This window comes from Perna viridis, chromosome 4, assembly GCF_037379345.1.
Source record: "Perna viridis isolate PV_CMFRI_1.1 ecotype Kerala chromosome 4, ASM3737934v1, whole genome shotgun sequence".
NCBI lineage: Eukaryota > Metazoa > Mollusca > Bivalvia > Mytilida > Mytilidae > Perna > Perna viridis.
Window position 1 is genome coordinate 47,662,897 of NC_142448.1, and position 18,824 is coordinate 47,681,720.

Here is an 18,824-nt window from a genome sequence, read left to right on the forward strand (position 1 = left end):
CTGGTAAATGTACCCATTCATCATTAACTTTTAACGGTTTTAAATAGTTGATTTACACCTCTGCAACAATAGAAACGCATTGCATATAGTGTAAATTTTACATGAAAACTTTTTTACTCACTTGTACAGTCTTGTGGGCATACTAAATCTGCCTTTTCCAGAGAATCACACTTCTGGTCAGGACAAGTGTGTATATCTGGTGAGCACGTTGCGTACTTTGTAACTGGTCCACCGGTCTCAACGCCATTTCGCCATATACATTTTCCAGATGGAGCACCTAACCCACACCCGGATTCGCAGTGTGATTTTGTCATAAATCTTGAGCACGAATGGTCTAAAATTAAAAGGGTAAAACGTGAAAACTTTAAATTGCTCAATAGTACAATAACACGAACCAAACCATAGTTTTCTGACAACTAATTGGCTACATGCACGCAAATGAAATAATTTAAAATGCATGTTAAATAGAATTAGAAACGCAATAAGTTTTTTTTCTGGAATCAAAGATCTGAGTCCTAATTTCAAGTAGCGTTTAAATCCTAGACAATAAACTTTTCATTAAACATATTGGTTTTTATGTCATACAGTGTACGTACATGCATGCATTATAAAAATATCATTTTAGTCCTTGGGGTAAATTATAGTTTAAGCATGGTTCCTACGGCAACAGTTTAAAATTGGATAAAACTTTTCAAAAAAAAATGTTTTGCCTGATTTTATGAGAAAATCAAATTCTATCTTTCAAACACATTAATGAAGTACCGTGTTTCATTCTTATCAGTCGTTTAGTTTAGGGATTTCTTCATTGTTAAGTATGACCTTGTGAATCACAATTTTTGAGTTTCAAATTCCATCATTATTGAATTAGGTTTACGCAATAGAGTCAGGTGTTTTTATAAGTTGTCTTTTTTATTGGGATTAGCTTCGTTTATCGCGTATATCAAGGAATCAAATCTCTAATCCTTTACCATGCTAACTCTACATAAATAGCTTTGAAAGTGATACAACGTATCCTCTATAGAAAAATAAAGAAAAAAATCTCGTTGATCTTTGAAGATTTTTAATAAAAAAAGAAAATTACACAATATGCACGCTATTACATACACCAGTAATTAGTTAAGTAGTATCGTGATAAACAAATTAAAACTATTGTGGATCTGTAATTGTATTCAGATCTGTTTTCAAACATTACTAATTACAGTACCACTTCTACCATTCTTTGCGAATAACAGCAAATAAACAAACAAACAAAAATTGAACCATTTATATAAGAGCATTGTTTTCAAGATTTGAAATTTACACTGCTCCATCAGATGAAATTGGTTTGCGAAGCAATTTTTGGTAGTTCTCTCCGCGGGACTCGAACTCGTACCACTGTGACAGCTATGGCAACACCGCCTGCACAATTCGAGTCCCGCGGAGGAAACGACCAAAAATTGGCTTCGCAAATTTGACAGTTCTAACATCGTTGGGAATTTCCAAAGATGTTAGAACTGTCAAATATGCGACATGTACCATTAATTTGATCCTATATCCTTCATAACAACACCTAGATGAGCTGTCCCGTACTACCATACATCGTGTACTAAGTTACAACCCTAGATTAATCTTCGATAAGGAATGACCCGGCCAGTGACGGTCATAGCGGTACGAGTTAGAGTCCCGCGGAGGGAACGACCCAAAATTTGCATCGCAAATTTGACAGTTCTAACATCGTTGGGAATTTTTCAAACCCTGCTACATATATACATATTTCCAACGTATCGGTGGTGTACCCACCTTACTCAGGGAATATATTTTACTAGTACCATGGGTACAAACGTCATAAAAATTGATAAAACGTTAACGTCAATACGACAAAATTAGATGAAAACAACGTAAACAGTTGTCTATATATATATATATATATTATAATATATATATATATATATATATATATATATATATATATATATATATATATATATATATATATATATATATATATATATATATATATTATAATATATGATTTTTAAAGTACATGTATATTTCATAAAATATAAGACTGGGAATACTAAAAAAACCTAGCGCTATGGTCGAAAGTTCTAATATAATCACAACAATGAATGTAATCTGACTTCAAACCGCATTCCTGTGTGAACCAATCAAAGTATCCATCCAACTATCCTCACCACAATCCTGACCCATCTACAATCCGTAACACTTATACTCACCACAATCCCGATCCATCTTCGATCCAGGATACTTATACTCACCACAATTCTGATCCATCTTGAATCCATGATATTTATACTCACCCCAATAACGATCCATATTTTGATTCAGGATATGTACACTATAATCATCACAATCCCGATCCATATTTTTCCAGGATTCGTACACAATACTCACCATAATTCCGATCCATCCTCTCTCTAAAATACTCATACTCACCACAATCCCGATCCATCTTTGATTCGGATACGTATACTGTGCTCACCACAATCCTGATTCATCTTTGATCCTGGATACGTATACTATACTTATGACAATCCCGATCCATCTTTGATCCAGGATACGTATATTATACTCACCACAATCTCGATCCACCTTTAATCGCGTAAAGTTTACTTACCACAAGCACCGTCCGTGTGTGAACCAGTGTATGTCCCTATGAACAATATAAATAGCTCAGTCTCAGTCTCATTAGGATGAGCAGTAATGGTCACTTTAGCTACAACGTCTGTCCCATACAATTTGGTGACATTATCGATGTACACCGTTCCGTCTGCTGTTATTGCAAAGGCATGTTTAGGAAGATTCATGTAGTATATAGTCTTCGTAGTGGTTTTTGGAAAAGTGTAAACCTAAGAATAAAAACGAATAAGACAGCAAATATAATAAGCAATAATTTTATTCTCAATTATTACATTTTGCAATTGTACATACACTTTGAAAACAATGTGTTTTCTATTCCCTATCACACTCTATATTACCCTGCCGATGCATCCTGTCCATGCTTTTAGTCGAGTCCGAGTTGCTCATTTAATTACTTTTGTTTTTTTTTTCTGTGTGTTTTGTTTTCGTTATTTCATGTTCTTTGTTGTGACCATCTGCTTTTAACAGTGGTGTCGTGCAAAATAATACACACCTGTGTGGCAAAAGTAATATAATAGCTTAATACAAATTTGGCTCAAAACTAAAAAGCCCTGTTTATCTAATCAGAAAAGGGTAAAATACTTTTGAAATCAAATTACATAATTGCACATGTATGTATACTTGGTGTATGCATGTTAATCAGAACTTTTTTTAAAAAAATATTTTGCACACAGTAAGGCAAAACTTTACATAATATGCACGTGAACCTACCATCACGCGAAATTGAAATAACATTACATGTAAGGATTCACGTGACTCAGTTTACACAAACTTCACTTTACACTTTTTTCTTGTAAAAATAACTAGAAGTCCCCCTATTTACTTGTTCAGTTGATAATCATTTGAAGCTCGCGTGAAAATCGTACAAATATACTAGAGAACCGCGTGTTAGTACAACTGTAGGACTCGGTAAGCATTTTATTGATTTAACATCCGTGTGGATGTTATTTTTTTTTATCAAACTGAAATAATAAACCAGTTAATGGTCACTGTTCATATGTGCAATGTATAAAAATGCATTTCATTTATTAATTTAGTTAATTTAATTTAACTCAAATCATCATAAGTTTTCGAGACAAACATGTAAAAAATAGTAAAGCAAAAAGTATTAGTTTTTCATAGTACAAGTAAATGTAACCCTCAGTGCCAATGATTTTTTATGGGGGAACCTAGTCTTGTAATAACGTTGATGGATTAATGAGACGCAGGTTTCCAGAATACATGTATAATAAGTTATTGTACAAGTCATGTACATGCAGCAATCAGTTTGTTTCTTCCTTTCATTATCATTTGTGTGTTCTTGCGAGAGACTTAAACGACTTAAAAGTATGCAAACGGTCAGACACTTTGGAGAGATATTTGACTACATGTATCTTATAACCTACTTACCCTTGTAAATCTTCCTGCGTTTCTGTTAATTCTTATCTGAATCTGACGGTTTTTGTCAGCATTTCCCAAATTGTTGGCATTCGTCATCCATTTTAGTTCTAGTATTGCCTGGAAATAGAAGTCGAAAATAGAACACATGAGGAGGGAATTTTCATTTTCTATGCTTTCCGTTTTTCATAATTTCATTTCATTAATAGAATTGACAAAATGTTATTTCTGCAAAAAAAAAAAATTCATATATCAGTTAAAGTGTTTATTGTAAATTCAAATGAAGTTATTGCAAAAAATGCGACTTTAAATCGCTGTGATTTAAAATATCATGGTTGAATTTTTAATAAAGCTTACAAATGTACAAATGTATGTGGATTTTCTATCAAAATAGCAAAAAATATAATTATTTTTTACTAGAAATAAAAAAAATCGTAAAAATGCATGCATGCAATAATTTTGAACTTACAATATCACAATGTACTTTTGCCTTAATCGTTTAAAACTGATTAAGACATATTTATATTCTTACACAGCTTCCTTTTTTCCGACTTGACGACAGTGATTATGTGTCAGACAATATGAACTTTTTATCCCATCATATTGTTATAGATGGTATAGAGAGCGCCGCGAAGCGGTGTGAGCTCTACCGTTATTACGTGTACTTTCTAAATTTCCCTTAAGGTCCCCCAAATGAATATACTAAGGAAAAAAGTCATGTCCCGGAAGTAACAAAAAGTGACTGTCCTTACGGAGAAAATTCATCATTTCTGTCAATCAAACAAATAAAAAAAAACATAGTTTAAGATTACGTTTCAGTTAAAATATATTCATCTTTACTGATAGTTTTCAAGTCTTTTCTAATCTGTTTTACTCATATAAAGAAGTAAATGTTATGTTTATAAAAACTTCGGGAAACACCACGTACACGGATGTACATACGTGTATCTCCGTTGTTATACTGTCGCTGTTGTCAAGAACCTAACCCGCCTCGGAAAAAAAATTGAAACTCCCGATTATTTTATCAAAATCGAAGCATAACTTTTCTAAGATAGGAAGGGAATCATTTTCTTGTTTGGAATTTGCAGCTGTCGTCTGAATTTTGTTTACGTCACATGATATGTATAAAATATTCCCACCATCCTTGGAGAGCTGTAATATTTCCGGTATCTGTACGGGCCAAAACAAAAATGGATGTTGCTAGAGATGCCCTTAAAGGATAAAAAATGTAAAGCATTGCAAAGTGCTATAAAGTTATTGATCATTTTGAGAGCGAGGGAAAAGGGGGGTATGGGGTTAGAATTTTTGGGAAAAATTGTTCAAGTTATTTATTTATTGAAAGTCATCAAGGGAACCAAGGTAATAGCGGTAATCAAAAGAATGTAATCCAGGGACAAAGACCAGACATGGAAAACAGACATACACAACAAAGAACATAAGTAACGAAAATCATACATACAAAGTAACAAAAGCAAATGAGCAACTCGGACTCCACTAAAAACTGGGAGCATGGACCAGGTGCACCGGTAGAATAAGCGTCCTCTGCTTTTCTAGAAACACCCCCGAGTTGCTCATAAAAAGTCAAGTCCGGGGTAGACGAAAGAGGAAAGGAAAACTATGACACATTGAACAAATCAGTTTTCATGGCGCAGATGGATACACCGTAACGATCCACGAGTTCATGATAATGAAAAAAAAACTCCCCCATTAATTAACAAGACATATTTTCAAATAGAAATATTGATTTTGCTAACTGGTTAAATATAAATAAAAATATTGCACTTGCGAAGCAAAATTTTCATCCGGGTCGTCTCCCCTCTTTGCAATGTCCATTATTATTTTTACGAGTCTCGCACAGACGGTTCATGTATAGTAAAGCTCACGGTGCGCGCTGATTTAGGCAATGCCTACTACCCAGATGCTCCTTTTTAAGCTATTTCATTATCAATATGCTGAGCTTTTATTTTTGCGAGAGCTTTGTGATACTTGAGACTATAAGTGCATGATATTCGTTTCTTGGAATTATAATTAAGAGCAAGCGTTTCCTCGAATTAAAATCACTCATTTGTGTTGTATTCTTTTATGGTCGCTTAAAAAATAGAAAAAAGCAAGTAATATCTTTAAAACAAGATAGTCGAGGCGGTAAAATTTTGTTCTTTTCACTTAAAATTTTCTCTAATTCATTCAAGAAAATAACGCATGGCACGCAATTTCAATTTTCGATACAGTTTATTTCGAACGCCGCTAAGTTATCAGTATTTGGCCAATCGGGAAACAGAATTGCGATCTGGTGACTTGCGTTTCCATAGAAGACCGTCTTTAAGGTCAAAGTGTAAAAAGCAAATTTAAACTATAGGGACTGCGTCGGAAAAAATCAGATTTATGTTGTAATTTGCCATTATCTTACACACCTTGAAATGTGGTTATGAAGATAATTATTTCTATATAATGACCTTTTATATGAAATACAACAGAATGGTACAAATTGAACAACTTATTGCACAGAGGTACTTGGCATGGTAAATATCATGAAAATAAATCTTAAATAAAAGAACATTTTCGACGTACCCATCCTGATTTGCTTTCATTTGATGCCAACATATATCCGCCATCAATGACTGCGACATTACATGTATAGTTCTCAGGAAGTTGTTTCTTAGTTCGGGAAACGTTGATTGCTGAAACAAGATTTAATTAGAAAAATCATGAAAGGGATTTTTTTTTGTTTTTTTGGGTTTTTTTTTTTGTTTGAAACAACGTAACGGTGTTTACTCGTACTGACAATATTCTTTTTATTATTAATATATATGTTAAAAGTTGTGGCACCAGGCATTTAATTACTGAAAGGGGTGAGATTTAAATAAAATCCAATTTTACCGAATCTGCTTTTTACTCAGGTATGGACTTGGACAGGAATAAAACGATTCAATACATTTCTCCCCATTACTTAACAATGTAGATAACCTTAGGTAGCTTCTGCTAAAAATGAAATATTTTCGAGCTTGTTCACATCCCAGCCTCCATTCCCGACACACACTTACACACACCAAAAAAAAACAAGAGATTTCCAGGAGCCTGAATCGCTCACCTGTTGAAATTTGCCTTTCAATGGCAATAAATTTAACAAGAAGTTTTCCAACAATTTTGACTCAAGAAGACTTTTGTAAGACTTGTCAACATAAGGATCAATTCAGCAATTGATATTTTCTTTCTATCTATTATAGTTTTCAAGATATTGGCTAAACACTGTAAAAAAACAACTTATTTTCTCCTTTCAAGGGCAATAATTCTTACAACTGACAACTTTTATTCCTGAAGACTTTTGTACTCTGAATAATAAGGATCATTTCAGCTATTGAAAGAATTTGGCTAAACCTAAGGGTTTCGGAGATAAATGCGAAAAACTACTGTCATACCCCTATGTTCTATCTTTAGTGACAAGGGCCATGTCTTTCAACGGATCAAAAATCCCCACATCAGTTCTATGCAGGATACCCCTAGAAACTTTCTTACTAAGTTTGGTTCCAATTGGGCAAATAGTGTCAGAAGAGTAGATTTTTGAAGGAAATAACAATAAAAATAGCAAAAAAACGTTGAAAATAGGCAATAACTCCAACATGGCTTAACGGATTAAAACGAAAATTTAACCACATATAGATCTCATTATGCTGAACACCTTTACTACATGTCAGAAATTTGCTAAACCTAACGGTTTTGGAGATATATGCGAAAAACTACTGTCTGACCCTACGTTCTTTTTTAGGAACGGAGGCAATGTTTTTCGATGGATCAAAAATTCATACATTAGTACTATGCAGGATACCCCAAGAAACATTCTTACCAAGTTTGGTTCTAATTGGTAAAGTAGTGTAGGAGAAAAGAGTTTAGAAAAATTGTTAACGACGACGGACTACGACGACAACGACGACGACGGACGCCAAGTAATAGCAATAGCTCACAAGACCTATTGCCAGGTGAGCTAGAAATGATATGTGCCTAGATACACTAATAAATCATAAATGGAAATAGGATAAGATAATTATTCAATAAAACAAGTAAGGAAATTTAAAGAAGCCGAAGAGAAAAGTCGTGACGATGACGGTAAATTAGCGGCGATTTCCCGGACCCGACAAGTTACAGAGTACATATACCAGTACACGCAGTTAAGGGCGTGGTTTTACTCAAACCAGTGTTAATAGTTTAATGAAAATTAAGAATAAAAAATCATCTTGGTGTTTGATGTCTTACCTAATCTGCAATAGGTCTTATCGCTTGGAACATGGTATCCGGTCAGTTGCTCCGGATGACAAACGTTTAAAGGATCCTCAAACACTTTAATATCATACTGGGAACAATTAGAAACATCCTTGTCAACGATTGCTTCTTTTACCTAAATTTTAAATGGTATTTGTAATACATTGTAATTGCCACAATGAATGTTGTTGTAATACAACTTGATGACTAAAACATTGTTTGAAAAAAAAATCAAAATCTGAGTCTCTTAATGATATTTTGGGTATAGAAATCATTGCAACTCAGCGGATGCTTCTAGAAAATCAGAGGACGCCTATCCTACCAGTGCACCTGTTTTTAGTGCAGTCCGGGTTGTCCATTAATTTTGTATCTTTCTATGTACTAGTTTGATTATTTCGTGTTCTTTGTTGTGTGTGTCTACTTTCCTTGTCAGGTCTGTTGGAATTTAATTACCATTTTAGATACTTAGATAGAGAACAAAAATGCAAATGCGGATCCAGAGGGGGGCGCAGGGGGGTTGGCGTTTCTCCTTTTTATTGTAAAATTTGTTATTTGCATGTGTTAAATTGACAAAAAAAATAATGTCCTAGCACCTCCTTTTCTGAGTAACCCCGGCTGGCACTTTTCAAAGTGTCTGGATCCGCCCCTGAAATTAATTATCAAAGTTGTTTTCAATACAAAATTCCAAAAACATGTGTACCTTATACAAAAACAATGTACAACTAAAAACACAAATTAACCAAATAAGTAACAGAGGCGGACTCCTAAATGGCAGGACAGGTAGATCTTTCTAAATGTCAAATTAATGGTGTCGGCATTGCTCCGGATGTGAAGGTGGAACCTTGATTACAAAACAAATCGACCAAGTTTCCGATTGCATGAAGGTGGTTCTATTACTATTGAATCTTAGTGTATGCGACAATAATTTTTAATCGAAGTTGAAATCATCAAAACGGAAGTGAAGCTTTCGTTTTTCACCACGCAGTGACAAAGTCATTATGATTGATGACTCGTTCGATTTGACATCATTGTAATTAACCGTTATGGTTCCATAAATCGCCCATTACATTAGGCTGATTATAATTGATTAGACTACGAGACTGCCATGGCTCAACTCATTATTGGTAACTGTTAATGAATATATTGTGTCATAAGGCTACGCTTCTATATGAAATAAGATGCTATTTTCATCCAGTGTTGGATGCCCACACAAATGCACATCTAATGTTTATAAAAGGTGATTGGTTGATCCTTCCTATTCATGGCAAGTTGAATTCAAAGAGGGACGTAGAACACAGAACACCGATATGTGGGCCGTCTAAAAAACGCGTAGACCGGAAAACGAAATCATAGACAGTCTATTGAATAAAATGTAAGAAGGAAATCAGTACACAATAAAATAATCTGTATCAGATTTTGATTGCACGTACATTAAATTTGTTTATCTGCACATTTGTGCACTCTGGTTCTGAAATCCTTGATTTTCCCCCTTAATTGTCATTATCTGATAGACATTAAACTTTAATGGACATAAAACAAATGCATATAGTGAAAAGGGATATATCCTTCAAAGAATTGTCACAAGTATCTCCTCAAAGTACTACGTATAAAATGTAAATATTAAACTCACAATTATCAACGCGAGAATTTCTTTTAGTACATTGAATTTACCAAGTGCTCACGCAAGTACTTGTTGAGGATATCAATTTTAATGCAATTCTGTCCAAGACTTCGATCATTTTTCTATTTTTCTTGTAGCTGATAACAAATCTCTGAGATTATTGACAATTAAAAATATAAAAGGTTTATTAGAGAAAAGTGCTTTTAAACTGTATTAAAGTTTCAATATACAACGGGAAAAGAAAATGCATCCCAACAATCTGGATTAGTGGATCTACGGTGACCCCTACTAGCTGATAAAAAGCAGGGGAAAACGTTATGTTCTAGCGTTAGCCTTACGATTTGTACTGTTTAATAAAAAAAGAAGAAAATTTAGAATACTGAAATTTATGTTTTTCAATGATTACTTTGACTTTCTCTTTAGACGTAAAAGAACATACCTGACTCTTATTCTTACCGTGGTATCTGTTACTAAGACAGACTTAATCGGACTCCCGATGTGCTGAAATAATGGCGGATTATCGTTTTTGTCTCTTATGTTCACGTTGATCTGAGAGGTTGTGTTCACACTGGTATGGCGGAATGTCAAATGGCAGCGAACTTTGAAACTCATTTGATGTTTAGTCTCATAGTCCAGCGGCAGGGACAGGGTCAACGTTGAACTTCTCGAGTTGATTTTAAAATGTTGCCTTTCGATACTAAGACGCGTCTTGTTATCTGCAAAACAAACAATTCAAAATATTTATCCCAAAATCATGCAAGCGCGTGGATTTTTAGAAAGCCCAAGATAAACAATTACAAAAGTTTCTGCATATAACATTTAAATTCTCATAGAAAAAAGTCAAATAACTTGAAATACCTATGATTTAACTGATTTCAGATTTTCTGTATTTGACATCAGTTTATAAGAAAAATCGGTGTCTTCCCATTTATCCAACTTTTGAAAATTAGGTATTCCCATTTATCCAACTTTAATTTTGTTCACCCGTTGGATTGTTTATTTAAGGGATTAAAAGGTGTCTTCACAAAATTTTACAATAAATATATTCTGATGAATAATTTGGTCTTAGTTTCTTTTCTTGTTTCTTCTAAAAAAATTCTTTTATTTCTTAAATTTTAACCATGTCATTTGAAAGTGTCTCACCTCTATTTATTTATTAATTTATTTATTTACCTTAATTTTTATATACTTAAATCAAATTATAATAAGAATTATTTTTAATTCCTGCTAATTATGATAAAATTACTTAATTATTTTCTTTAACGAGAATGAAACATAGCCAATGGTATCCCAAGCCAATGAAATGTTCTCAAAATGTCACTTTTGAGCAGTTACTCAATTATGATTAATACACAAGCCCAGAAAGCATATATATTCCAGCTACACTGAGCAAGTTACCAGTGCAAAATGGCAAGTGCTCCAGTGAGAGTCCAGTTAATCCCGCTTGTGGTCATTATCTAGCAGTTGCTGGGTACAGATACAGTGTGAAGACTAGAAAGAGGGGCGAGATGCGGAACTTGTCTACTGGAAATGTGTGAATTTCAGTAAGCTTATTCATGGAGATCAATGAAAAAGAATGTTTATGTAATATTAAGTCATTTTCTTTCATTTTTAAATTTTTATAACTGTACCTACCAAATGAATCAACTTAGATTACACAATATACTAAAATCATATCTATTTAAAACATTAAATATTTAATTTTTTTTAATTTTCTCTTCCAGGTCGTGACTTCTTACTCTCTGATGATGGCGACAACGACAAAATTCTCATCTTTGGTACCACAGAAAACCTGAACTACCTTAGCCAAGCAACTACGATCTTTGCCGACGGAACTTTTTTACACAAGTCCAGTACAGTTCAAACAGATCTACACTATTCACACTCTCATTGAGGGAGATATGTACCCACTCATCTTTTCTTTCCTTCCAAATAAGAACGAAGAAACCTACCGAAGAATGTTCACCACTGTCAGACAACTAGCAATCGACAACAACACACCACTCAAACCAGATGTCATTTCTATGAATCAGGATCAAAGAACGCAGCTGAGACAGTATTTTCAAACATCCAAGGTTGTCACTACACTAAAGGAAGGGTACAGAAACTTACTACTGCATACAAGAACAACCCAGCTGTCGATCAACACATCCGATGTGTATCAGCTCTTCCGTTAGTGCCACTCGACCAAGTAGAAGAAGTCTGGTTCCACGCTATTGACGACTACGAAACAGATGATCCGAAAATCACGAGTTTCAATGATTATGTCACGGAAAGATGGGTAGAGTCGGCACCAGAGAAATGGAACCATTACTCAACAGAGGGACCCCGTACTACAAACCACAAATAAGTCTGGCACCACAAACTAAACAACCAATTGTCCAAGGCACATCCTAACCTTTACTTGATTATCAGCAAACTACAAAAGACCTAGGCTGCAAATGAAATTAAACTGGTACAGTACGCTGCAGGAGGTAAACGAAAGGTCAGAAAGCTCAAGTACCGGAACATCGACACAAGACTTCAGCAGCTCAAGCTGAGATTAGAACAGGGCGAGATAGATGTATTCCACTATACAGATGCTGCGTCACATCTTCTCGAGTTGGGTTAACACAGACAATACTGACTTAATTAACGTATATTTGATTGCGCTTTTGATGTGCTATAATGATATTGTGCTGTCAGAAATATGTAGCGCTTTATTGTTTTATGTATAAATATTTAAGCTTATGAATAAATCATTGCTTTACATATCTTTTTTTTGTTTTGTAAATCAAATATGTTGGTTACAAAAAAAATAGAAATGACCTGAAAAATGCAAAAAAAGAAATCACAATTAAAAAAACAAAAACAAAAAAAACCCAAAAAACAAAAGAGAAAAAAGAAGGAAAAAATAGGAATAAATAATAAAACATACAAAAGTACCCATTGAAATTTAATGTCAATATAATATACCTATTATGGACAAAATTTCCTGACACACAACCCAAGCCCTAATTAACCTTTGTTCCAAATTTCCTTTGATCCCCAACTTCATTTTTTACCTGTACTACCAGAAGTTGGATATATGGGAATGAACCGAAAATTTCATGTTTTTGCCATTGCCTAATATGATACGAAAGCGCACACGAATATTTTTAAGTCGAAATTTCAACTTTTAAAATTTTAAATTTAAGAATTCAAACTCCAAAATTCGAGATTTTTTAAGAGTGACTTTTGAGAATTTCAGCTTACTCGAAATTTCGGTGTATTCGTACAGTTGTCTATCCGTAATTTATCAAAAAAGATTTTTATTTTAAATCGAAATCTTACAACAATTTAAGTTCATTCATATAAGAAGTTTATCTTTTTATAGATTTTTATAGATTTTTCAATTCGATTGACGAGAAATGCACAATCAAAATCTGTTCCAAATTACATCGCAGATAGAAATGGAGCTCGCAAATAAAATTAGTCGAAGAATAAACACCTTTATAGACAATTTGGTTAAAAGTTCCACTTAATCTCTTTTTCTGAATCCCTATCAAGTGAATAGACGATTAGTTTATACACCGCAAGTGTTCTGTCAATTTCGTTTTTTGTTTGATATATAATTGGTATCTGGCCAATTCATTATTTGTAAAATGAGAACATTACGTATAGTTTCGTCTAGAACGAACTTTGTCAAAAGATATAAGCGCGCCAAAAATACCCCAATCTATCACAATTAAAGTGGTAGCTAAAACTGCTTAATGGAAAGTTTACTTGAAGGTTTAACACGCTTGTTAAAGACACAAGAAAGGTTAAATATCACTGCTTTCTGTATTTCATGTTTACATACTATAGTCGGGTTTCAAATTGGTTAGTGGCTGCAGCCCTGTGGCAGGAGTAAGCTGTAAAAGGACGAAGTTTAAGGTCATATTACAAAAATATACAGCTTAACATTAACAAGGATTTATTTTTTTTCTTCATAACTTAACAAAGCTTTAAGATACAGACTAAAGCATTTTTTTGTAGAAGATACGAAGCTAGTAATTTTAAAAGATTCCTACTCAGCATCACATGTTCCTGTTAGATTGAAATCGGACTCTCAGTACTTCTAAGGTCATAGGTTAAAAAGGTTATAAGACCTTTCCCCACTATAAGTTTTGCATAGGAAAATGTATGACATGTTCATTTGTTACATGATCGTTTCGTACACAAATTAAGGATAATCTTTTTTTTTCTATTTTTGATTACACGCGATAAACGATTAGTTTAGGCCTTGTGAAACAAGTATACAAGTATTATTTGTCCCAAGTTTGGCTTTGTTAGCGTAACTTCCCCCCTTCACCACTGACACCCCCTAAAAAGAAGAAGAAGAAAAACAGTCCTTGTAGCTAAATTTCTGATTTATTCCAGTTCACATTTAGACTTGACTTGGTCCTTACTTAACACATCAGTTTAATTAGCACGGGATTCGTGGAACAAATCGAGGTTAATGAACCTTACACACTTACGTAAAACTTGACTCATTTCTTTGAATCGAGTGCACAAAATTTTTTTGTTCAGTTAACACGCAATATAAACTTTACTGATGTAAAACTGGTACAAAAATGTAATTTTCAAATAAAAGAGACATATAATTGGGTAAAAAAGACGACCATGCTTAAAGAAAACTTCCACTGTTCAGTTAACACAATGACGTTATGTTGGCATAACGTTTTTTCAAATACAAAACAGCACATATAAGGTATCAAAGCTAAGACTAATTAATCATGATTGTGAAAAAAAACACTTGAATTTGAGATTGTTGTTGCTATCCCGAACGTCCTTCAAATCAATGGGTTGAATGGAAAAAAATCCATCGATTGTTCATGACAAATGAGTGCATAAAAACTTGAAAACCTTGCCTAATTAATTTTGTAATCGAATGTGAAAAAATATTTTTCTCTTATAAAATTCAAATTGATTTGTTGGAATTGTATTTTCAGATTGTGCATGTATATCATGGCTTGTGTCAATTAATTTTACATTTTACAGTGTACATTTAGCATAACCAATTTGTTTTCACTCATTTACGGTAACTACAGTATGATTTTTTACGGAGAGGGATATGATGAAATTTGAAATAGGATGGTGGGACCCAAATTTTCCTAAACTACAAAAATGCATATAGGTCATAAAATCGGTCAAAAGAACAGTTCTTCTACAAATTCTACAACTTCAGTCAGAGCCGACTCTCATAACGATGGCTCTAAAACTGTTGTCTTAAATCAAGCTTGATAGAACTGTCAGAATTCCTTGCTCTACCAAAACAGTTCTTGTTGACCTGACTCCTCATACACAGTAGAACCAGCACTTCGAGAACAGTCTTGGGACTACTTTGGAACAGTGTAGAACGGTCAGAAGAACCGGTTCTAGAACTGTTCCGTGACGCTATTAGAATGGTAGAACTGTCATAGAGCTGGCTCTTCAGAAATTTCCCTGAGAGATTATATACTAGATTGTATCGTATGTATATATGATTATAACTTACCATTTTCTATACTATAAGTCCTTGAATATCTGTTATCGACAACAAAGGGTGATAAATCTCCAAGTGGCGTAGGTGCAATATTTTCTTCGACATAGAAATTAGTGTATGACCCATCAAAACATAATATGGGATGTTCCCCATTGTTTGATGCTAATCGGTTTGTATCACAGTCTTTGAGAATAACTACCGTTGCTGTAACGTTCACCTTGTTTCCATTTTCAATGCATGACGCCTCTACTGGAACCGCACTTCCACCTATAAAAGCACGGAACACAATTATAAAAAGGCATGTATAACCATATTTGGATATTTTTTTTTCATTTCGAGTACGTCTATACGTCTAATATGATGAAGTTGAAATCTTTCAACGCTCCCGAAGAAACATTAATTAAAAACACCTCTGATAATGTTTGTCAGCTCTGATTAGATATATTAATAATATTTATAATCTTCAAATATGGTAAATTTTGTAATGATAAATGGTTTTAATTGTCCTAAAGCATTATACTAATTGTCATGGCCTGATACATGTTGTATGTCTATTGGCCGAAATGTCCGGCAATCGTAAGGAATCATTGGTTGTCATAGTCCGAAATGTCTTTGGGTCGAATTGTCCGACACTGGTAAACATCATGGTTCTTATAAATTGCGACACGTGTTAAAAGATTTCTTTTATTCAATTTAGTATCGTTTCATTCTGTTTCGATTTGTATCGTTAAATTTTGTTTTTTATGTAGTTTTGATTTAATTTTTGGAATTGTTCCGTTTCGATTCTTTCTCTATCGATTATTTAAATTTCGTTTCGTTTTGTTTCGTTATCATTTCGCAGTTTTAAGTAACAAAGAATTATAGGTAATATTGATTACGTAATTTTCGTAAACATCTGTGCGCTAGACTGCAGACTCTTATGGTCAACCCTATCTGGGAAAAGCTATGATTCGATTTGTATTTAATCAGTCCACCTTTGCTGTATGTTTCAAACTATTGAAGATGGGACGGTTGACTCGAAATCCCGATTTTTAGCCTGTTTGTAGGATAATGGAATTGTTGACGAAGCTAATTTGGTTAAACTTGTAGTTATACAAGTCATGTATATACATTTGTATCTAAAACTTTTGGAATGTAACTTGTCGGTCACTACCAAACCAATTGAAGTAGAGTTCACACTGGATAATATGTGTGCCCCAAAAATACCCCCTCACCCCAAAAAGCATACATATTTCTTGAGGTTAATGTAAGTGTTCAAATGAAGTGAACACCTGAAACACTTGAAAAGTTAGAAAATTACAGTAGCTATCAATACTATGGATATTCTCAGTTCCTCTTATAAATACCATAAAATGGTTTGGTGGTAAAGATAAATAAATATACATGTATACGTCAATTTACCTCGAAATAGACCTACCTTTGTCGATACTAATGTTTTTGCATGTACTTGGTCTTGTACATTCTACTTCAAAGAATTTCATGCACCTTTTATTTTTTGTAAATCAACATATTTTTGAAAGTGATTCCTTATTGCAGGTTAACCTCAATAATCGGCAAATAAATCTTTTCACTATGGAATACGCGTTTGAAAGTGTCAGTCTCTGTAAGAAACATGGTATGCAAAACCGACCATTGTGAAAGTTTAATTTGACTATTGCATTCTTTTGATTACCGCTAGAACCTTAGTTCCCTTGAATATCTTTTGCATGAAGAAAAAAAGACAGATTTTCCATATCATTTTGGCAAAGTGAGTTATGATTTCATTGAAATGGACTTATATTTAAGTAGAGTGTTAGTCGCGGAAAAAAAACACATTTTTGTAGAACAGAAATCAAAGTCCCGGAACGCGGTAAAAGTTGCTTTCGAGTATTACATGTATATTCATATTGGATTGTGGACCCTTCGGTGTTTATATAGTACATGGTTAGCGTTTGTCCCTACCTGTTAGTGTTGATCCGACAGCTACAAGTCCATCTGAGTTCGAAGTAAGGCCTCCTGTCTCTGAGGAAAATTTCAGTGTAGACGGAGCACAACCGGAAGTGTCAATATAAAGTTGAACGGATCGCTTGTGACAAGCTTTGTACGTTGTCTGTTTGAAATATAAGCTTTTTACATCTGAAAAGGAGTTAAAATTATGTGAAAAATTTTTTTGCTTTTTGAAAACCAGGTGTTGCGACAGTTGTTTACCCAAGGTCTACATCACTGATGAAAAAAAAATATCAAAATGCACTTTTGTCAATATATTTTTCTTATTTGTCAATATATTTTTTCTTATTTGTCAATATATTTTTCTTATTTGTCAATATATTTTTTCTTATTTGTCAATATATTTTTTCTTATTTGTCAATATATTTTTCTTATTTGTCAATATATTTTTCTTATTTGTCAATATATTTTTTCTTATTTGTCAATATATTTTTCTTATTTGTCAATATATTTTTCTTATTTGTCAATATATTTTTTCTTATTTGTCAATATATTTTTCTTATTTGTCAATATATTTTTCTTATTTGTCAATATATTTTTCTTATTTGTCAATATATTTTTCTTATTTGTCAATATATTTTTTCTTATTTGTCAATATATTTTTTCTTATTTGTCAATATATTTTTCTTATTTGTCAATATATTTTTTCTTATTTGTCAATATATTTTTTCTTATTTGTCAATATATTTTTTCTTATTTGTCAATATATTTTTCTTATTTGTCAATATATTTTTTCTTATTTGTCAATATATTTTTTCTTATTTGTCAATATATTTTTCTTATTTGTCAATATATTTTTTCTTATTTGTCAATATATTTTTCTTATTTGTCAATATATTTTTTCTTATTTGTCAATATATTTTTCTTATTTGTCAATATATTTTTCTTATTTGTCAATATATTTTTCTTATTTGTCAATATATTTTTCTTATTTGTCAATATATTTTTTCTTATTTGTCAATATATTTTTCTTATTTGTCAATATATTTTTCTTATTTGTCAATATATTTTTCTTATTTGTCAATATATTTTTCTTATTTGTCAATATATTTTTCTTATTTGTCAATATATTTTTTCTTATTTGTCAATATATTTTTCTTATTTGTCAATATATTTTTCTTATTTGTCAATATATTTTTCTTATTTGTCAATATATTTTTCTTATTTGTCAATATATTTTTCTTATTTGTCAATATATTTTTCTTATTTGTCAATATATTTTTCTTATTTGTCAATATATTTTTCTTATTTGTCAATATATTTTTTCTTATTTGTCAATATATTTTTTCTTATTTGTCAATATATTTTTCTTATTTGTCAATATATTTTTCTTATTTGTCAATATATTTTTCTTATTTGTCAATATATTTTTTCTTATTTGTCAATATATTTTTTCTTATTTGTCAATATATTTTTCTTATTTGTCAATATATTTTTCTTATTTGTCAATATATTTTTTCT

At 32.5% G+C, this 18,824-nt stretch overlaps 1 protein-coding gene across 1 annotated transcript in view; it reads right to left on the reverse strand.

Annotated features, from left to right (window-relative positions):
• The window catches only part of LOC148620330 (uncharacterized), a 66,625-nt gene that overhangs the window by 11,994 nt on the left and 35,807 nt on the right, over window positions 1-18,824 (reverse strand). The window contains exons 2-9 of the mRNA XM_088581122.1: window positions 17,319-17,492; window positions 15,390-15,644; window positions 10,349-10,608; window positions 8,266-8,407; window positions 6,586-6,695; window positions 4,030-4,137; window positions 2,618-2,849; window positions 122-334 (exon numbers count right to left, since the gene is read on the reverse strand). Of these exons, the coding sequence (XP_088437248.1) occupies window positions 122-334; window positions 2,618-2,849; window positions 4,030-4,137; window positions 6,586-6,695; window positions 8,266-8,407; window positions 10,349-10,608; window positions 15,390-15,644; window positions 17,319-17,492 (1,494 nt within the window). The remainder of the gene's footprint in view (window positions 1-121; window positions 335-2,617; window positions 2,850-4,029; window positions 4,138-6,585; window positions 6,696-8,265; window positions 8,408-10,348; window positions 10,609-15,389; window positions 15,645-17,318; window positions 17,493-18,824) is intronic.